The sequence below is a fragment of the Typopeltis vanoorti genome, chromosome 6 (genome assembly GCF_054136105.1).
Source record: "Typopeltis vanoorti isolate ZY-2024b chromosome 6, IOZ_Tvanoo_1.0, whole genome shotgun sequence".
In the NCBI taxonomy this organism is placed as follows: domain Eukaryota; kingdom Metazoa; phylum Arthropoda; class Arachnida; order Uropygi; family Thelyphonidae; genus Typopeltis; species Typopeltis vanoorti.
In genome coordinates, this window is record NC_143554.1 from 80,400,001 (window position 1) to 80,418,154 (window position 18,154).

General features: G+C 34.8%; 1 protein-coding gene across 1 annotated transcript in view; it reads left to right on the forward strand.

The window, feature by feature from the left end:
• The window catches only part of LOC150105623 (sodium-coupled monocarboxylate transporter 1-like), a 53,808-nt gene that overhangs the window by 20,944 nt on the left and 14,710 nt on the right, over positions 1-18,154 (forward strand). Inside the window, exons 3-8 of the mRNA XM_090394949.1 lie at positions 1,612-1,663; positions 5,542-5,609; positions 6,860-7,014; positions 7,116-7,256; positions 16,936-17,065; positions 17,241-17,329. Of these exons, the coding sequence (XP_090251075.1) occupies positions 1,612-1,663; positions 5,542-5,609; positions 6,860-7,014; positions 7,116-7,256; positions 16,936-17,065; positions 17,241-17,329 (635 nt within the window). The remainder of the gene's footprint in view (positions 1-1,611; positions 1,664-5,541; positions 5,610-6,859; positions 7,015-7,115; positions 7,257-16,935; positions 17,066-17,240; positions 17,330-18,154) is intronic.

Below are 18,154 nucleotides of genomic sequence, written 5' to 3' on the forward strand. Positions count from 1 at the left end.
TCTGAGAGCAGCTCAACTTTTATTCGCTTTAAAACTTTCTTACATGTTATTCTTTTCAATATGAAATTCAATTTTATCCTGCTCAAGACTCAATAGTGATCACTTCCAATTTCAAATCCTCTGTACACTCTGGTATCCTGCACCAGGGAGAAAACATCGCTATCAACAATAACATAGTCAATGAGACTTTTCTTATTCCTTACCTCTTCTCTCCATGTGAATTTGTGCACATTTTTATGTTGGAACATGGTGTTAGTAATAACCAGTCCATGTCCTGAGCAGAAATCCAACAGATATTTGCCATTATTATTAGCTTTGCTCTTTTCTCCAAATTTTCCCAAAATATTTTTGTATGTCTCACAATCATTTCCTGCTCTGCTATTTAGATCCCCAACAAGGACCAACTTTTCCTTTTTCATTGTGTCAGTTGCTTTTTCTAGAGCGTCAAAAAATTCCTCCACTTCTACCTTAGTAGAACCTTCTGTGGGACCATAGGCACAAATAAGTCTCATTGTCCAGTTCCCCATTCTCATATTTGCCCACATTACTCTGCTTGAGACTGACTGCCATTTAAGAAGATTAGCCTCGTATTTTGTGTTGAATACTATGGCTACTCCTTCTTTTCCTTGATTGTCATTGCCTGAATATAACATTTTGTATTTATTGCTCAGAAAGATCTCGCCAGTTTTGGTCTTTTTTGTTTCAGTCACCCCTATTATGTCGATCTGGTACTTATCTAATTCCTCAGCTAGTTCCATTTCTTTGCCATTCAGGCTTCTTATGTTGATAGTACCGATCTTTAACTCTGGTGATGATGAATTGAGGTTTGTTTTCAGATTTGTTCCAGTAGCTGACTTTTCGCTGTTCGCCCTGGTTCCCTGGCGAAAACAACGGGGGCCTTGTTTAACCGGACGACGCCCCAGCCGGCATGAAATTTTGTCATGTTGTACCATTTTTATTTTGGTTTAACCAATAGGAATACAATTTGGTCGGCTAAACCCCAAATTGCCAGCCCATCCTCGTTCGTTCAGTATCCAAGTAGATACCCAACAGGGTGCACCACGAGAAGGTGAGGATTGGACATTAGGTCAGAAGCCCTGGTTGGTTCTCCGCATTCCTTTAAAGGCTATGTGGAGGTCTCCACAGCTAATTTTTATAACTAAGCTTATCTGGTATTGTTATATGAAACTGTGAGTTCTCACGTTCTTATATAATTTTGGGGGGTTAAAAACAGGAGTTTCAGTTATTGAGAATCTACTTCTGTCGACAAAGATTAACTAAGTCAGGAATTGGTCAAAAAAAGGGCACGTAAAATCCCCTAACCAATAACGATCTTTGTCAATCTAGCATCATGGAAGATATATATAAAGCTACATATTCACTTTTAGTGAATAACTGTATTTTATATAGTGTACATTTATCAATAGTATTTCAAATGAAATATTTAATAATATTAATATTGATTTGTTCTAGTAATAACTAGAACAAATCTGTCTGTTGATGACAAGGATGTGCATTGTTTCAAGTACAGTACTTTTAATTTCCACATCACAAGAGTCTACTTCCAAATAATGGACACACTGATGATTGTTTACTGTTTTTTTTATTTAGATATTATACATGGCTATAGTCCTCTACGCTCCTGCTTTGGCATTATCCCAAGGTAAGACCACATTGAGATTCTTTTCACAATTAAACTTTTATGTATATCTAGCAAAGCAGTATTTCAACTATGAAAAATTGGAGTTTCGAAAATGTGCACATTTATAATATCTTTGATAAACGTCATTTTTTTTTAAATTTCAAACCCAATTATCAAATCCATAAATAAAAATTTGGTTCGTGTGCGTTGTTTTGTATTCTTCTAGTTTAATCTTCTGACTAATTTCTTTTTTATCCTATATAAATTTATAGTTTAAATGTTTTTTTATTCTATATAAAGATCAGTGCGTATTGTTCATTTGGAACTCCACCCTACCAACTTTGTTTATTATATTATATATTTCCATATATCATTTATCACTAAATATTGCATCTAAATAGCTAATCTGTTTTACTACTCTTAAACCTTTAGAATGCATTTAACTGTTTTGATTAGTTCATATTCTTCGAACTAGTTAAAGAGCCGTAAAGTCTTGCAAAGATGTTTTTTGAGGAAATATCGTGTTCGTAGGGCAAAGAACCGAGATTAATATCTGGTTTAGTAGCACTTTCGTTCATAATGTGATCCATATAGATGATGATGAATAAACCGTACAAACCTGTTTTACACCTGAGTTTTATTAAACTCTCTTCCTATAGATACTTCAATTCTAACTGCCTACTGACAGCTTAGTATGGGCTGTATAAAGCCCATTCATACTATATAACTGTATCGTTTTCAATAGCTTTTTTTACGTTTTTCAGATCTACAAAACTTCAATACAGATACTTATTGGTTAACAGGGAAAAAAATCGAAATTTTTTCCCTCTTAACCTTTTCTCAAGTATGTCACTAAAGACAAAAATATACCTCCATATTTAAGAATGTCTATTAGAATACAATTTGTTTCGGCTGCCTTTCGAAATGTCAGATGAGTTCTGATAGTTTTTTATTAAATCAAATACAAACATGTACTGAACACTTCATCCCTAGTGAATATTTTCTTCCTTTATTCCAATGGAGGAATTTCTTATATTAGACTCAGATCTGGATTAATGAATTATTACTTTTTTACATCCAGAGTATTTTTATCTGTTTTATGTTACTGGTATCACTAATGGTTTTTGTGATTTTCTTTCCTCCATTTTTAAATTACTTCAAAAGACTTCAGAACATGATACTATCTTCTATATTCGTCCCAATGTCGTCCGATAACTTGTCCTTATGTTTTCTAAAAACACGTGCTGACTTTCTTCTTCTCCTTTTCGGGGGTAGTCTGTCTTATTCCTGATTCACCCATGATGTCCTTCAATTTTCTTTCCTTATTCTGTCCATAATAAGTATATGCTTGGGTCTACAATTCGCATGCGAAACCTTCTTGAATTTGACTGTCGTAAAAAAGCTTTAAAACAGAAAAATTAAGCGCGTTTAAAAATTTTAAATAAAATTTTCATACACGCTTTGCTTTTCAGTGATACTCTTTTTGTTTCCTGCTCAGAACCAAATGGTGATAGATTTGATAACTAATTTAATCATTTTAAATACATTTACAAAACTGAATATATTAATTCTTCCGACCACGTTTTTTCGAGTGAATAGCGTATCCGCTAGCTAATTTGTCAACAGGCTGTGGTTTTGAATCCCACGAGTACATGGATCATTGTGAAAGTCATTAAGTGGTAGATGATTTTTGTTGCTCAGTATGAGTCCGCCATTGTGGTTCTTGGAGGTCTGAAATGGACTTCAAGAAAAGTATCGTGTTTGGTCTCGAGCAGAAGTGGGGGCGCTATTATATATTGAATTCATAGCGTGCCGATGGTTCTCAGATAGTTTTTGCAACCTTTCGTGAATGGTACTTACCACTCTAAATGCGCATTTACACTTCACTATGAGTCATTCTTTGCCTAAGATACGATCACAGGTTGGTATGCTTTGTTCATTTCTTTGCAAACTTTCAATAATTTGATAATTCTTGATGTACTGTTAAATTACTGAGGTGCTATCTGCAAAAATTCTGAGTGATCTCCAGGATCTGTCTAAATCTAACTGAATGACCTTAAAGGATCACTTCTAAACTCATTACTCCAGCACAGGTGGCTCCACCCACTGATAGGCAATAATCTACCATCGAGCAGAAGCGCTTTACTTCCCTGGAAGCAAGCAATCCTAAAGACGAACATTATTAAACGTTGTCATTGGAAACAAGACCCGGTTCTTGATGTATTATTAAGCTGCGGGGAGGAGGTAATTTTTCTTCAAAAAAAAAAAAAAACTCTTGAGTGATTTCCAGGATCATTTTAAATATCACTGGGTGACCTCAAGTGTCGCTACTAAATCATCACGGCTGTCCTGAATGAATATATATATATATATATATCTTGTATCCTGTATATATATATATATATATATATATACAGGATATATATATATATATATACAGGATACAAGACAGAAACCGCTTTACTCTCCAAGATCAGTGGAACCACACCCAAATCTTGATGTATATCGCATCATCAAAAAAAAAATCAGTGTGTGTGTGTATATGTGTGTATATCTCAATATCATCACAAAAAAATCTGTGTATGTATATCTCTCAACACTTTATCCTTATAATCGCTTCCAAGATGGTGGTACCAAAACCTCAACACTTCTACGTTACAAAAAGCTCATTATCAATTTACTTAGAATAAAAAATAAAAGGTGTATTTGAAAATTATAGAAAATATTTCTATCCTTAAAGAATATTGTACAGATATGCATATAATTAGTATTATAATAATAGAAAGTAACATAGTATAAAGTATTAATTTCTGATAAATAAAGCACATTTCTAAATTCCTTCAAAAAAGAAGATCCCAGTTACAGATGGTGATGTTTACTTCTTTAAACCAGTACATTTGAATTCTTTTAATTGTTAAGGCTAGGAGACTAATGTATTAGACCTTCTAATTGTGTGTGTATTCTTCTAGACGGTTTTCTTGATGAAAAACCTGAGTTAGCCAGTTTCATAACGCCGTGTGAAACTGACTAACCTACTTTCAATTCAAAAGTCGTGGTAGAAGTTTCGCGTCGTAGACTGAATCAAACTTATGTCTTTTCAACGAAAGCACATTCAAACTGACTAAACTACGAAAGCTCGGATACAATTTTTATCGTATCTTTTTAGTGAGGTACATTACCGTACCAAATTAATTTGGTACGGTAATGAATAGAAAGAATTTCTGGTAAAGGAGTTTTAAAATTTATAAAATTAAATTAAAAATATCAAAAAAAAATATAACTTTTCGATTATTAATTTTTCAGATAGTCTAAGAAACATTTGAGAAATTAATCATGGAGAAAAGTTCACAACGAACCACGTTTTTGAAAATTTGAAAACAGTTTGGTGGACGAATAATTTTGCAAAGATCTGCAATGAATTGGTCATCACGTTTTCCAGATCTGAAGGCTCCCGACTTCTTATGGAGTTACCTCAGGAAAAGGTGTATGTGAAGTCCCAGACAAATCCAACAGCTGAAGGAGAATATTCGTGCAGAAATTAGGACGCTGCAGCCACAAACATTAACAACTGTCATGGAACACGCTGTAGAAAGTGTAAAGCCAAAAATGGAAAACATTTGCGTGATGTGGTTTTTCATAACTAATAAAAAAAAAATCTCCAGGTTCGGTATTTCATTATAACAAAAAAGAATAAAAATTATTAATAAATAAGAAATAAAGTTATTAGATATTTCAACCTCTTTGTGACCTATGGGCCATTCTATATTATGTGCCTTGTTTCGGGTTCATTTTATATTTAATATGTTTTGAATTTCGTAGTAATCATTATAGTTTATTTCGTTTTTAATTTTAGCTCATGCTTACATTTTAAAAACGTCATTTTTTTTTCTTTATTTCAGTTACTGGACTTGATGTTTGGCTTTCTGTTTTATCAATTGGAATTGTGTGCACCTTCTACACAACCATCGTAAGATTTTGATTATTATTTATTTTTCGTATATCAATTTTAGATTTTCCGTGAGCTATCGAAAAATTCCTTTTTATTTAATCAAGAAAAAAGTCCGATTTTGTGTGACTTTATCAATATTATATATTCGGACTATAAGTGAGGTTTCTCTCATTCCTAGCAGTTCTAATCAAGAATATTAGTCTTAAAAAAATTATTTTGAATTTTTAATAATGATATTTCGCTATTTGACTATACTTGTAAGCATAATAATGTTATGATTCATAATATTCAGTTCAAACTGATTATCTCCTAGCTACCTTGGAGAAGTTCAAATTGTAAAATTATTTACTTTTTCAAGAAAAATATAGAAAGGAAGGTTCCTGTCATTATTTTTATAAATAAGTCTATAAAACATCATATAAAATTCCTTAAGTAAGCATTTGATTAAATTATATTTTACGATGCTACTCAAGTAGCTTCGTAACTTATAATTCAATTGTTCTCAGTAGTTGATAAAAGTGGTTCTTATTTCTAACATTAAAGTAAATTATGTCCACTGTAACGTCATCAGGTCGGGAAATTCTGCATTGTTTCTAGTAATGAGCGGGTAATTTTGCTCTATGACTTGCAAAAAAAGGTTTCCTGCGTATTGTCCATTTGAAAAGAGCAAAGACTAATGTTTAGTAATTTTCGATGATAGATTTCTATTTAGTGGAACTAACTGGAGTCAAGTTTATCATGAATAGCAATTGTGAAAGAGCTGACGTCTTAGGCTTTTTTTTTTTTTTTTTGCTTCTCTTAGCAGACCAATGTTTAGAAATCAAATATGATTATTTCGTAGGTCGGACGTCACAAAACAGGTTAGTGGATAAAGAGAAGGATGTGATAAATTATGGTGTGTAATGTAATTCTATTAAATTCAAGAAAAAATGACTAGTTATAAAACTTATAAACTATATTTTGATAACTTATTTTTCTTCCTTTTTGATTTTTTAAATAAAGACTATCATAAGAAAAAATCTTGCCTTTTGCATGAAAATGAGGAACATGACAAACAGTAAGCGCCATCTATTGATAATTCGCGGAAATTTGGGCATGTTTCAGTTAATTTTTTCTACAACCAGTGGTCTGACTGTGATTGTAATCCTTTAAAAAAAATGCAAGCATTATTTATATTCAAATTGTTACTATTAATAAAATAATAAAATAGCTCCAATGAATGTAAGAAGTTATAAATACTGCATATTTACAAATTTTCCTATATATAGGGAGGAATTAAAGCTGTTGTGTGGACGGATGTATTCCAAGTGTTGATGATGTTTGCTGCCATGCTTGCTGTGGTCATCAAAGGCACAATTGATGTGGGAGGGATTGAGTACGTGTGGCAGAAGAATCTAGAGGGACAAAGAATTGAATTCTTCAAGTGAGTTCTTTGATTAAAGTATTACTTCTCTAACAATTCTGTAAGTTATAATCATTGTTAAATATAATTGGCTTGTTTATTTTATTTTATTTTATTTTTAGCTTCAACACTAATCCAACCACTCGTCATTCTTTTTGGAGCCTTGTCATTGGTGGATATTTCACGTGGTTGGCAGTGTACGGAGTGAATCAAGCGATGGTGCAAAGATATCTCAGCATACCAAATATTAGAGGAGCACAAACGTAAGTAAAATTAATTTATTTATTTGATATTTTCGTTAACTGTCATACCTACTTCAAGTATAACTTAATATATACAAATTTAATACAAATAAAATAATGTGAATGTTCAAACTCAAACAACAAGATAAGTCAGTCGGTATGGACGATGGCCTTCGGTTGTTAAAGAATTTGTATCAGGGATTTTTAAGCGACAGTGAGTTAACCGGTCTCATACGGAGGTGGCGATGTTTTCACCCAGGAAACTCAGGTCTAACACAAAAAGGGAAGGTATAAAAGAGGTAAATGTTTGTATAAAGTTTATCATTTAAAATTATAATAATTGTTAGATATCTGGAAATCAGTGTGAGTTAAACCAAGTATAATTAAGGTTATAATTGAATCTGCGGTTAGCAGAGTTTTCAAAAGGCACATTGTGCACTGGCAAAACAGTTTTACTGATCCATTTTCCCCAATTGCAGCTTATTCTTACAATTAACTTTTCTTACATAAAAGAAATAATACCTACGTACTACCTATATCTTTCCTAAAGTCCTCGGAAAACTTTAATTCAAGAGAAGATGCTGTCTCTTTTCAAGGAATAGCTTCGCAGTCATGTACTGTTTCTTAGCTTACACAGACTATAAGTGATCTACTCAGATAACTGAGTCATAACTAAAGACACCGAACAATAAATGCGAAGAACTCTATTCATCCATTTTGTTGCAGTAAACTAGAAGTATCCTTACGTGAGGATGAACACAATTTTCCAGTCTTTAAAACTGGTCTTCATATCAACTGAATTTGAGGATCCGAAGTTATATTTTAGTTTGCAAAAACTGTATTAAATTGATTATTTAGAATTTTGTTTTTTATGAGACAGCATGGCTAGCAAAATTTTAATAATTGTTTTAAACTCTAAGACGATATTAATGCGTTCAATTTTATTCGCAATTCAGTAATTATAAGTGGTAAAGTTATTTTAATAACGATACCCAAAACGTTTACACATAATTCGTAATTCATAATTTGCTTTCAGTTTTTAAATTTAAGAGAAAGAAAGTATTAAAATTATTTTATGCTAATTACTTCTTAATTCTGACATATTATCTTTTATCTGTTTTCATTATAAAACAAATCTTATTAGCTAGCCTTTCACATTGGTTACGATATTACAAACTATTCAAAGTAAGAGACGTCTTCAGCGAAGATATTATCATAATGTTATGATGGCATCATAATCTCCCATCATGCATCAGTGCATCACCTGAAACAATGCTCATGTAGGCTGTGTGAAAGTTGTGGTAGCGGGGCTAATCACAACACATTCTTCAGATCCTACAGACGTGTTTGGGTACAGCAGTAACTGAGATAAACATTTAATAGTATGCTAATGCTATATTGCTCACGTTGTGTGCCTTCGTAGCCCCGTCAGTATCGATGTCCTTCAGTCAGAAGACCTCAGTTCGTATTATGTTTAGGACTAGAACGTTTATAAAGGATTTTTTCAACTGCAGGTGAGGTCGCCGATCTCATATGAGATGGCAAGGTTTTTCCCCGATGAAAAACGGTAGTTTCATCCTTCAAAACAGTCAAAGTGGCCAGGAGAATGCACGCAATTAATGGATACAACTGCATTTGCCTTAATTCCAAAGCAATAACAGTCGATTTTATGGGCTTATGTATGAACTTATAAATTAATTGATAGTTTGTATTGAAGTTGTAAGTCAGCACTTGAAATAGAAGGAACTTGAAGCAGCTGGTTTGATGTAAAATCAGATGTAGGTTAAGGATGTACACTATTGCCAATTTTTTTCTTTATCTATATGGATTACATTACGAAGGAATGTAGTACTGAATTGATATCAAACTCGAATGTATTACTTAGCTCTTTATTCAGATGTATGCTGTTTTATGTAGATGATGTTATACTTCTAAAAAAAAACCCCATCTTTGAGTTCTTTTGACTAGAATGAATAATTTCTGTAACGCCTTTGGTATGAACATCAGCATTAAAAAGACAACGAAAATAGGCAGAAATACGGGAAAATGAACAGAATTATTAATGAAGTACATATACATTTATTAAAATATTTATTTCCGCTAGGCCTGAATTTGTTGTGAAGATGGCTAACTAAATTTGGAAGTAAATAACAGAATAAACAAACCATGTGGTGGCTAGCTAGTTGAAGACATTTATAAACAATAAGACAAATTAGCTAAAACTGCAAACTAATAGTAGTATATTACAGTGTTCAAATCAGTTTTAAGTCACGAAGCTACAAGTTAAAAATAAAATTACTCAGAAACTACAAATCACAAAATATGAGAACTTAGATGAATAGACGAATGATTTCTTCCTAATATATATCATCATCTATCATCATCATAACACTAATTACGGGTATAGACCGTATTGTCTGTTCCGGTCTCATTATCCATCCAATATCCTTTTTTTGAGGTCTACCCTGCCTTTCTCTTTCCATGTCGCAAGACGCAAGACGTTGCTGACTATAAGGGCGAAGCAAAATGCTTTTTTATTCCCTGCTATCTGATAAGGATTACTGTGTGAGGAAAAGTTTATGAGCTAAGAGCTCTGCCTGAGTGGGTGCGATTCAGAGATCTTCATTTGGAAGTAGGATGGCCTTCGGTCTCCTATATTTTGAGAAGTCTGTTTCATCATAATTTGCTGCTTGTTGCACTAATTCATTTGGATGTGAAGAGGACACTGAGAAGAACTTCACTGCTGAAGACTGCAGGAAAGAATAGATGTAGGGGATATTTGTATCCCGGTGAAGTTGGACATTTCTGACGTACCATGGTGAGTTTAATATCATGCGGAGACATTTGTTTTGCACTTTCTGTAGTTTGAGGATATTTGTACTTGAGGTGTGACTCCAGGCTGGGGATGCGTAGTGATAATGGGTCGAATCAACAGTTGATAAAGGAGCAGTTTTATTTTGGTATCCAGCTTGCTATTCCTATTGATAAGAGGGTAAAGCTGTGCAATGACTCTTGATGCTTTTGAACATGAGGCTTTTATATGTGAACTGAAAGTTAGTTTTCTGTCCAGCAGTACACCCAGATATTTGGCTTCTGCTTTCCAGGGAATCTTGGTATTAAATAGGAAGATATCATCTTTGGGGAGTATTGAGTTTTTAGTGAAGAGCATGGCAATACTCTTCTGAGGGTTTACTTGCAGTCTCCATTCCGAGAACCAGTGCTCTAATCTCTGCAGATTTTCTTGCAGTTTCTTGGTGACAAGGTGAGGTTTAATAGATCTGGCTAGTATAGCTGTGTCGTCTGCGTATAGGGCAATGATGGATGACATTGGATTGTGCGGAATGTCCGCCATGTAAATCGTGAAAAGTATCGGTGCCAGAAGGGACCCTTGAGGAACTCCTGCCAAGATGCGTCGTTGGGTAGATAATATATCATTTAGTTTGACTTGCATTCGTCTGTCACTAAGAAATGACTTTATAATTTGAACTAGATCTGATGGAATGCCAGCTAAAATCAACTTGTATAGTAGTCCAAAGTGCCATAACTTGTCAAACGCCTTCTCTAAATCAAGAAAAACTGCCCCGGTGTATTGATGCCAATTATAACTTGTGGTAATGAATTCTATTAGTCTGTGAATTTGTTGGGTGGTACTGTGAAATTGGCGAAAACCAAACTGTTCTGAAGGAAGGATGTTTAATTTTTTTACTGAAAGTTGAATTCTGGAAAGGATAGCTTTTTCTGCTATTTTGCCCAGATTAGATATCAGACTTATGGGACAATAACTTTGAGGCTGCTGAGGATCCTTGCCTGGTTTGTATATAGGAACTACGTCTGCCAACTTCCATGCAGAGGGGAAGTACTTAAACCTGAACATAGCATTTATTATTGTTGTGAGATATACGATGGCCTTTCGGGGTAGCAGTTTAATAACTTTGTTGGAGATGCCGTCAGGCCCTGGAGCTTTTTTATTCTTTAAATTCTTTATAATGTCATAAATTTCAGCTGGGGAAATAGGTGTGAGTTGGCTAGTACAGGTATCAGGCCGTTTTAACACGTGTCTGACGTGGCGGTGGACTTTGTAAATATGATTGGAATTTAGATTATTGTATGAAGGGCTACACTGTTTTTCTAAATTTTTAGCTATAGTTTCGGCTTTTTCTGCATCTGTGTAAACAATGTTCAGGTCAGATTTGAGAGGAGGAAGAGATTTGGTTTTGTTTTTGATGTTTCTCAGGAACTTCCAAACGGATTGATCACCAGGTGATATGGAGGCTAATTTATCTTCCCATAGTTTGTTTCTATGGACTTTAAGTGCATCTCTCACTGCACTGTTCATTTTGTTGAGATATTTCTTGTCTTGGGGTGCTCTGGTGTTGTGGTATCTTTTTCTTGCTTTATTTTTCTCCCTGATTAAGTTCATTATGTCATCTGGTAGTCGTTTAGGCTTGAAGTCAACTGAATTTGAGGTGATAGATGCTATGGCTGTGTTGATTTGATCAGTAAGTTTATTGACTGCAGAATCAATTTCTTCCTTGGAATTAATATGAGGGATGGGATCAATGTAGTTTGGAAGCATTTTGGATAGTTTTTCCCAGGGAATGAAGGTATGAGGCGAATGGGGAAGATCCCTCTGATAACCCAGTTGGAGCAGAATAGGATTGTGGTCTGATGATAACTCATTCAATGATTCCAGGGAGTACTGTAGGTTAACATTCTGAAGGACAGCTATATCCAAGACGTCGGATGAGCCAGTAGGACTGTGGTGAGTTGGCACTGAGGGACCAGCCACAGTTGCGCAATTTGAGCTTGTGTAGTTATAGAGGATGCGGCCATTCCTATTTATAGACCTACTGCTCCAGGCGTGATGTTTTGCGTTAAAATCTCCTGCAATAATAACCGGCAGTTTAATGCCGAGGATAGCATCCAGATCTGTGGTCAGCAATGTTTTTGATGGTGGGTTATAAGCAGAATATATTTTTATGTTTCCGATAGAGTTTGTGATGACATTGATACCTGTAAGTTCGAGATTGGTGGTTGTAGGAATGGCTACAGAATGATGATTGATGTGATTTTTGATGAGGATGGCGGTGCCACCACCTCTGTAATCCAGTCTATCATTCCTGTAGAGCTGATATCCTTTGAATTTAGGATTGTCAGCAGGTCTCAGGTGAGTTTCATTAATTAATAATATATCCGGATTATATGTGTCATTGAATTCCTGCACTTCTAGTATTTTATTTTTAAGGCTGTTGGCATTCCATGAGATAATCATTAGAGAATCTGGGGTAACTTTTTTCCTATGCATTGGAGAGTGCAGATAAAATGAGCTGTGTTTGCTGCAAGAAACTTTTTGTAGTGCTCAGTGATGGATTTGCGTTACTGAAATCCTGTAACATATTTACAAGAGAAGAGGTGATGATGGCTGTTATATTTGAATGTGGATTTGTCATATTCTGGTCATGGATTGCTTTTTTGGGGCGGGCCACATCAGCATATGTTCTTGTTTGGTGTTGAAGATTTATTTTCTTAGGGGGCTCAGTTGATGGTGGGTGAACACCTGTCATCTTGTTCAAGCTAATAGGAGCCTGATGAACTTGGGCTTCTGGGGCTTTCGTTTCTGTCAGTGAGCTAGACTGACTGATTAACTCAGTTTGTCTGTTTTTTGGGTGGCATATACATCCTCTGTAATTTGCAGGGTGGGGGCCACCACAATTAGCACACTTAGCCGGGGTGGTTTTTGGCTTGGAGCAGGTATATGTGGGGTGGGTGTCACCACATTTCAGACATCTGTATTGGGCTTTGCACAACTTCTGGGCATGACCAAATTTTTGGCATCTATGGCATTGCCCAGAAGAGGCCCTCTTCCTAAGTGGCTCTGGTGAGATCTTGAGCCCACAGATTGTCTTCAAATTGTAAATATCTTTATAGATGTTGTGTATTTCTACCAATACTAGAGGCATAGGGGTCTTGTTAGATCTGTACATTCTACTGACTTTGATGGGAGGCAGATCTTGCATGTTGAGGTCAGCAGCTATTTCAGCTGTTTCAATGTCTTCAGATACTCCTCGGAGTACCACTTTAAGATTTTTCTCCGAGGTAAGTGTGAAGGTATGGTATTGTATAATTCTTGTGTCCAACTCCTTGGTTAGATTTCTATAGTCAGACACTGTAGTGGGCTGGATTTTGATGCCCTCCTCTATGTTCTTGGCAGTGGAGTAATTTATTTGCAGGTTGGCCATGGTGGTTCTTAGGGCTGTCCATCTCTGTTTTTCCCTAAGAATGACTGGAGGCACCTTTTCATTGGTGGAGGCAGAGGAATCTATGTTGGGGGCATCTTCATCCATGCCATTTTCGTTTGCTGACTCCGAGGCGAGAGTTTTGCGTTTTTTACGCACGTGCTTCTCTCCTTGATCTGAATGAGTAGATTCAGAGGTGACTGGATTTAAATTTTCCTCCATTTGAGGAGTGTCTTCATTTGGATCATCGTCAGTCTCAGGTGAAGAGTAAAGATTCAGGAAGCGGGCCATTCACGCTCGAACTTCTTAAGGAGTTTCTTTATGAAGCTGAAAGCCAATCCTTTATCTAGAGAGTCTATAATTGTATCAGGATCTATCAAATTTGATGGCCATTTGAGCTTAAATTTCCTTTGAAGTTTATTTACAAGTATGAGCGCTGGCTCTTCGTCCAGCGAATCTGTGAGGGCGTCCAAATCTGACACATTCATTATTGACAGTTTGCGTATAAACACAAGTAAATGTATCTGGAATAGATATGCTAACAATGGCGATTCTATCGGCTGTTAGGCCTAACGAATCGCCCTCGTTGCAATTACCGTCCACTTACCTTTGCTGATGTTCTTAGATTCAGTATAGTCCGCAATTTAATGACTTTAAATAAACGCGTCTCTGCTAGTTAATCTAGCAGCTACACTTCGAAACCATCATATTTAATTACCACGTTCTACAGAGAAGAAAGTTCACAACCGTATCAGTGAAGACTCACTAGCGACCTCCAATCTCTTTCCATGTCCTTATAGTCCTTATAAGGACTGGCTTAAAGGGGCGAAGCAAGAATGCTTTTCATCTTCCCCGTTATCTGTAGAGGACAGTGTAGGGATAAGGTGTTATTGAGCTATTAAAGCTCTAATCATGGCAGGAGGGTAACAGCAATAGCTGGGCCTCAGTTAGAACTTCATTGGCTACAGCATTGCCATCCATTACCCTCCAAGGGTATTGAATTCACATTCTCCCCCTCCTCTTTTTCTCTTTCCATGTAGGCTTTCTGCAACTATATTATAAAAAAGCATATCAATAAATAAAAGGTGTACTATTAAAATTTATTATATATTTAATAATAATTTTAAAATATAATATATTTTTATCTAATTATTTTTAAGATTTTTTTCAAATATTTATTATATCAGTTTTCTTTTAGTATTGAAACATAGTATATAATTAATGGATAAAAGTATAATTTCCATTAGATCATGTTTTTGGCAGAACATTGCTGTAATAGATAATTTTTCTTTTAATTCATTCACTCTAAAATCTGTATTAGTAAACATAGCTTGGATTAGTAATTCATTTTATGATTTTGTTGTTATTTAGAATTAATTTGTCTCATCTGAATAACAAATATTTTGCTGATGGACTACACTCAAAATGGATTCGGAATTAGCAGCCTAGACAGAAAGATCTGTTTATTGAATGAGTGAGTGAGCAAGCACAAGAATGATCCCAAAAAGTGGAATCTAATCTCTCAAGCGACAATATGGAATGGGGAAGCAATTTACGATAGAAAGGCTGGTTGGTAGGGGCCCTAAAGATATGCTACATTTTGTATATACTAATTAGAAGAAGGCTTTTTGGAACTAGTTAGGACAGTCTCGTCAAATGTTATACGCATTAGTGAGACTTGTGTAACAGCAGATGGTGTAGTTACAGGGATAGAATGTGAAGGGTTTAGTATTTTCAGGGAGAATAAAGAAGACAGGGCAGGGTGAGAGATACTAATGATGGTGATGACAGCTGAGGATTTTTACCAAAAAAAGAGTAGGCGGACTGGAAGCCAGATGTCAGCTGTTTTGAAGAGCAATCTTGTGTGAGATTAAGGCCAATAGGACAGAATACGTAATTAGTTGCTTCTATAGTCCAAGGATGATGTGGAAGCCATGTCAGCAAGTATTACAAAGAGTATAATTATTTGAACCAGAATGTAATGGAAGAGACTCGAGATATGAGAGTGCTGCATCTGGTCATAGGATCAGAAGATCTGTCCATAACCAAGGTGTCCACATTGTCTCACTAGGGAGTGATTTTCAGTTAAGGAGTATGTGAAACTACATGGCAGGTGAATATGACAAGGTCAGAAGTCAGCTAAAAACAGTGCTATGAAAAATCTGCATGAGAAGGATGTTGGAATGCATGGAGGATAGTCAAATGGTATTTAGAGAAAGCAATATTAGACTGTATACCCAAGTCCACGAGGATAAATGCGATAGGAATTTAGATGGATGAGTAGTTTCATTAAGCAGAAGCTTCAAAAAGATGGCAGCATATAAGGAGAAAAGTGACCAGCAAAGTAACGAACAGTAATACGGTAGACAGTCAGGAAAGGTGACCAGCATGGTAAGGAAGCAAAATCAGATTATGAGAAGAAATTAATCGAGGAAGCCAAAGGAATTCTCAAAGAGGTCTTTTGTTATGTTGCAAGTAAGAGGAAGAATGACTATGGAAGGATAACTTTTGAGGGTTAATGGAAGTGGGGGTGACAGAAACTAATTGAGTTACTTGGTGACAATTTTCAATGATATATCATCCAAGTGAGGTTACTGATGAAACAAAGGTTATGGAGTCGGATGTGAGAACAGAAGTTGACGAATTGGAGGTTCTCATGATATCAAGGAATTGCAATGCGAATTAGGACATTGGGTTGGGTTTAGATGGATTTCAGCTGGGAACCAGGCAATGTCTGCAAGGCTGTTGAATTGTAAGTTTCAGCTCTGTTCCAAGAGAATGGAAGGAGGTAAAAATAATTCATTTGCATACAGGAGGCTCTAAGAGTCGGTTAGGAAATTATAGATGGATCAGTATCTTAAAAGTGGTGAAAAGTTGGTCAAAGAGCGAATTCATGAATGAGTTAATAACAATATGATACTCTACGAGGGGAAGCATGGACTTGCTATTTACTATTTTTTTATAATAGAGTGAAGGCTGAATTAAATGATGCAGCTGTAATTTGCAAAGGCGTGTGACAGGATATATATAGAACTCGGTTACGCAAAGTAGAACATGGGATGGATATGAAACTGGTGATACGAAGATAGCTGATGAACAGATCCCAAAAAGTAGTATAATAAGGTTTAAACAGCAAAAATGTAGCACATAATTTTATATATTAAATTAAAATACTTACTAGACTGTGAATAATAATATTTTTTTAAAAAATAAATTTTAATTGTATGTAATTTTAGTTGTTATATTTGAAATTGATTTTAAATATTGAAGTTGTTAGTCTTTATGAAGGAATTAACTTTTTTTATTAAAAGCTTTTGATCAAGTGAAACCTTAAAAGTACTCCCTTTTTATCATTATTAATATTTCGTTTTATTTCCTTAATGAGTTTCGAATGATCCATTTGTTTACGGATGTACATTTGATACACCCCTTTATGACTTAAGACTGTAATGTTCGTATTGCAGGGCTATCTGGCTTAACCTCCCTGGCCTCTCGTTTCTTCTGACTATCACTAGCTTAGCAGGATTGGTCATCTATGCCAAATATGCTGACTGTGATCCGATAGCATCAAAACAAGTGACAGCGCCAGATCAGGTAAAAAAAAAAGTCTAGAACTATTCTTAGCGTATTAATTCTGCAATTCAATGTAGTCGAAATTTGCGTTAAATTAGTTTAAAAAAAAAAAGATAATCTTTTCGAAATTTTAGTGAATTATGTTTGGATATGCTGGTTGACCGATAAATCAAAATTTTCTTTTCATGTTCTTTAGTTATTTCCTTTATTTGTGATGGATATTCTCGGATTTCTTCCTGGGATTCCTGGTCTCTTCGTAGCTGGCATTTTCAGTGGTGCTCTCAGGTTAGTATTTTGAAATTATATTATTATTAAAAAAAACAAAAAAACTTTGAAACAAAGAGTCAATAATCATGCTCCACAAATGACGTCACTTTTTGCAATGTTTGATCAGAGATTCAATATAAAGGATAAAAACTTAAAATTGTGTGCATTAATATCGTGTCATATATTTTACATTGTTTATTGGAAAAAGTGTGGATAACTTGTGTGTTATTATATATAGCAATCAGAAACAGAGAGAGAGCAAATGTTTTTTTTAATTACAAGAGCAAATATTCGTCTTAACATGACTTCTTAAACAATAAATATTTCGAGATTATAACCAAGTTTTTTATTATATAAATATAACTTTAAATTATCTTAAAATTTATATCAAACTTTTACAGTAAAATTAAATTTATTTAATTATTTTTATAAAAATCCTAAATTATTTAGTACACCAAACTATAATAGTAATAACTGATAATGATATGATAGAAAAACCAAAAGTTTTTCTGTTAATCGACCGTGAGATGCGGTGATTGATTCATTCAATCCAATACCCTAGGAGGGTAATGGATGCCAATGCTGTAGCCAATGAAGTTCTAACTGAGGCTCGGCTATTGCTGTTACCCTCCTGCCATGATCAGAGCTTTAATTTAATAGCTCAATAACACGTTATCCCTACCTTGTCCTCTACAGATAACGGGGAAGATGAAAAGCATTCTTGCTTCGCCCCTTTAAGCCAGTCCTTATAAGAACTAAGTTTTTCTGTTATTCGGTAAATGATTTAGGATTTTTCGGTAAATTTTTTTGGGAAGATTTCGTTAAATGATTTAGAATTTCTAT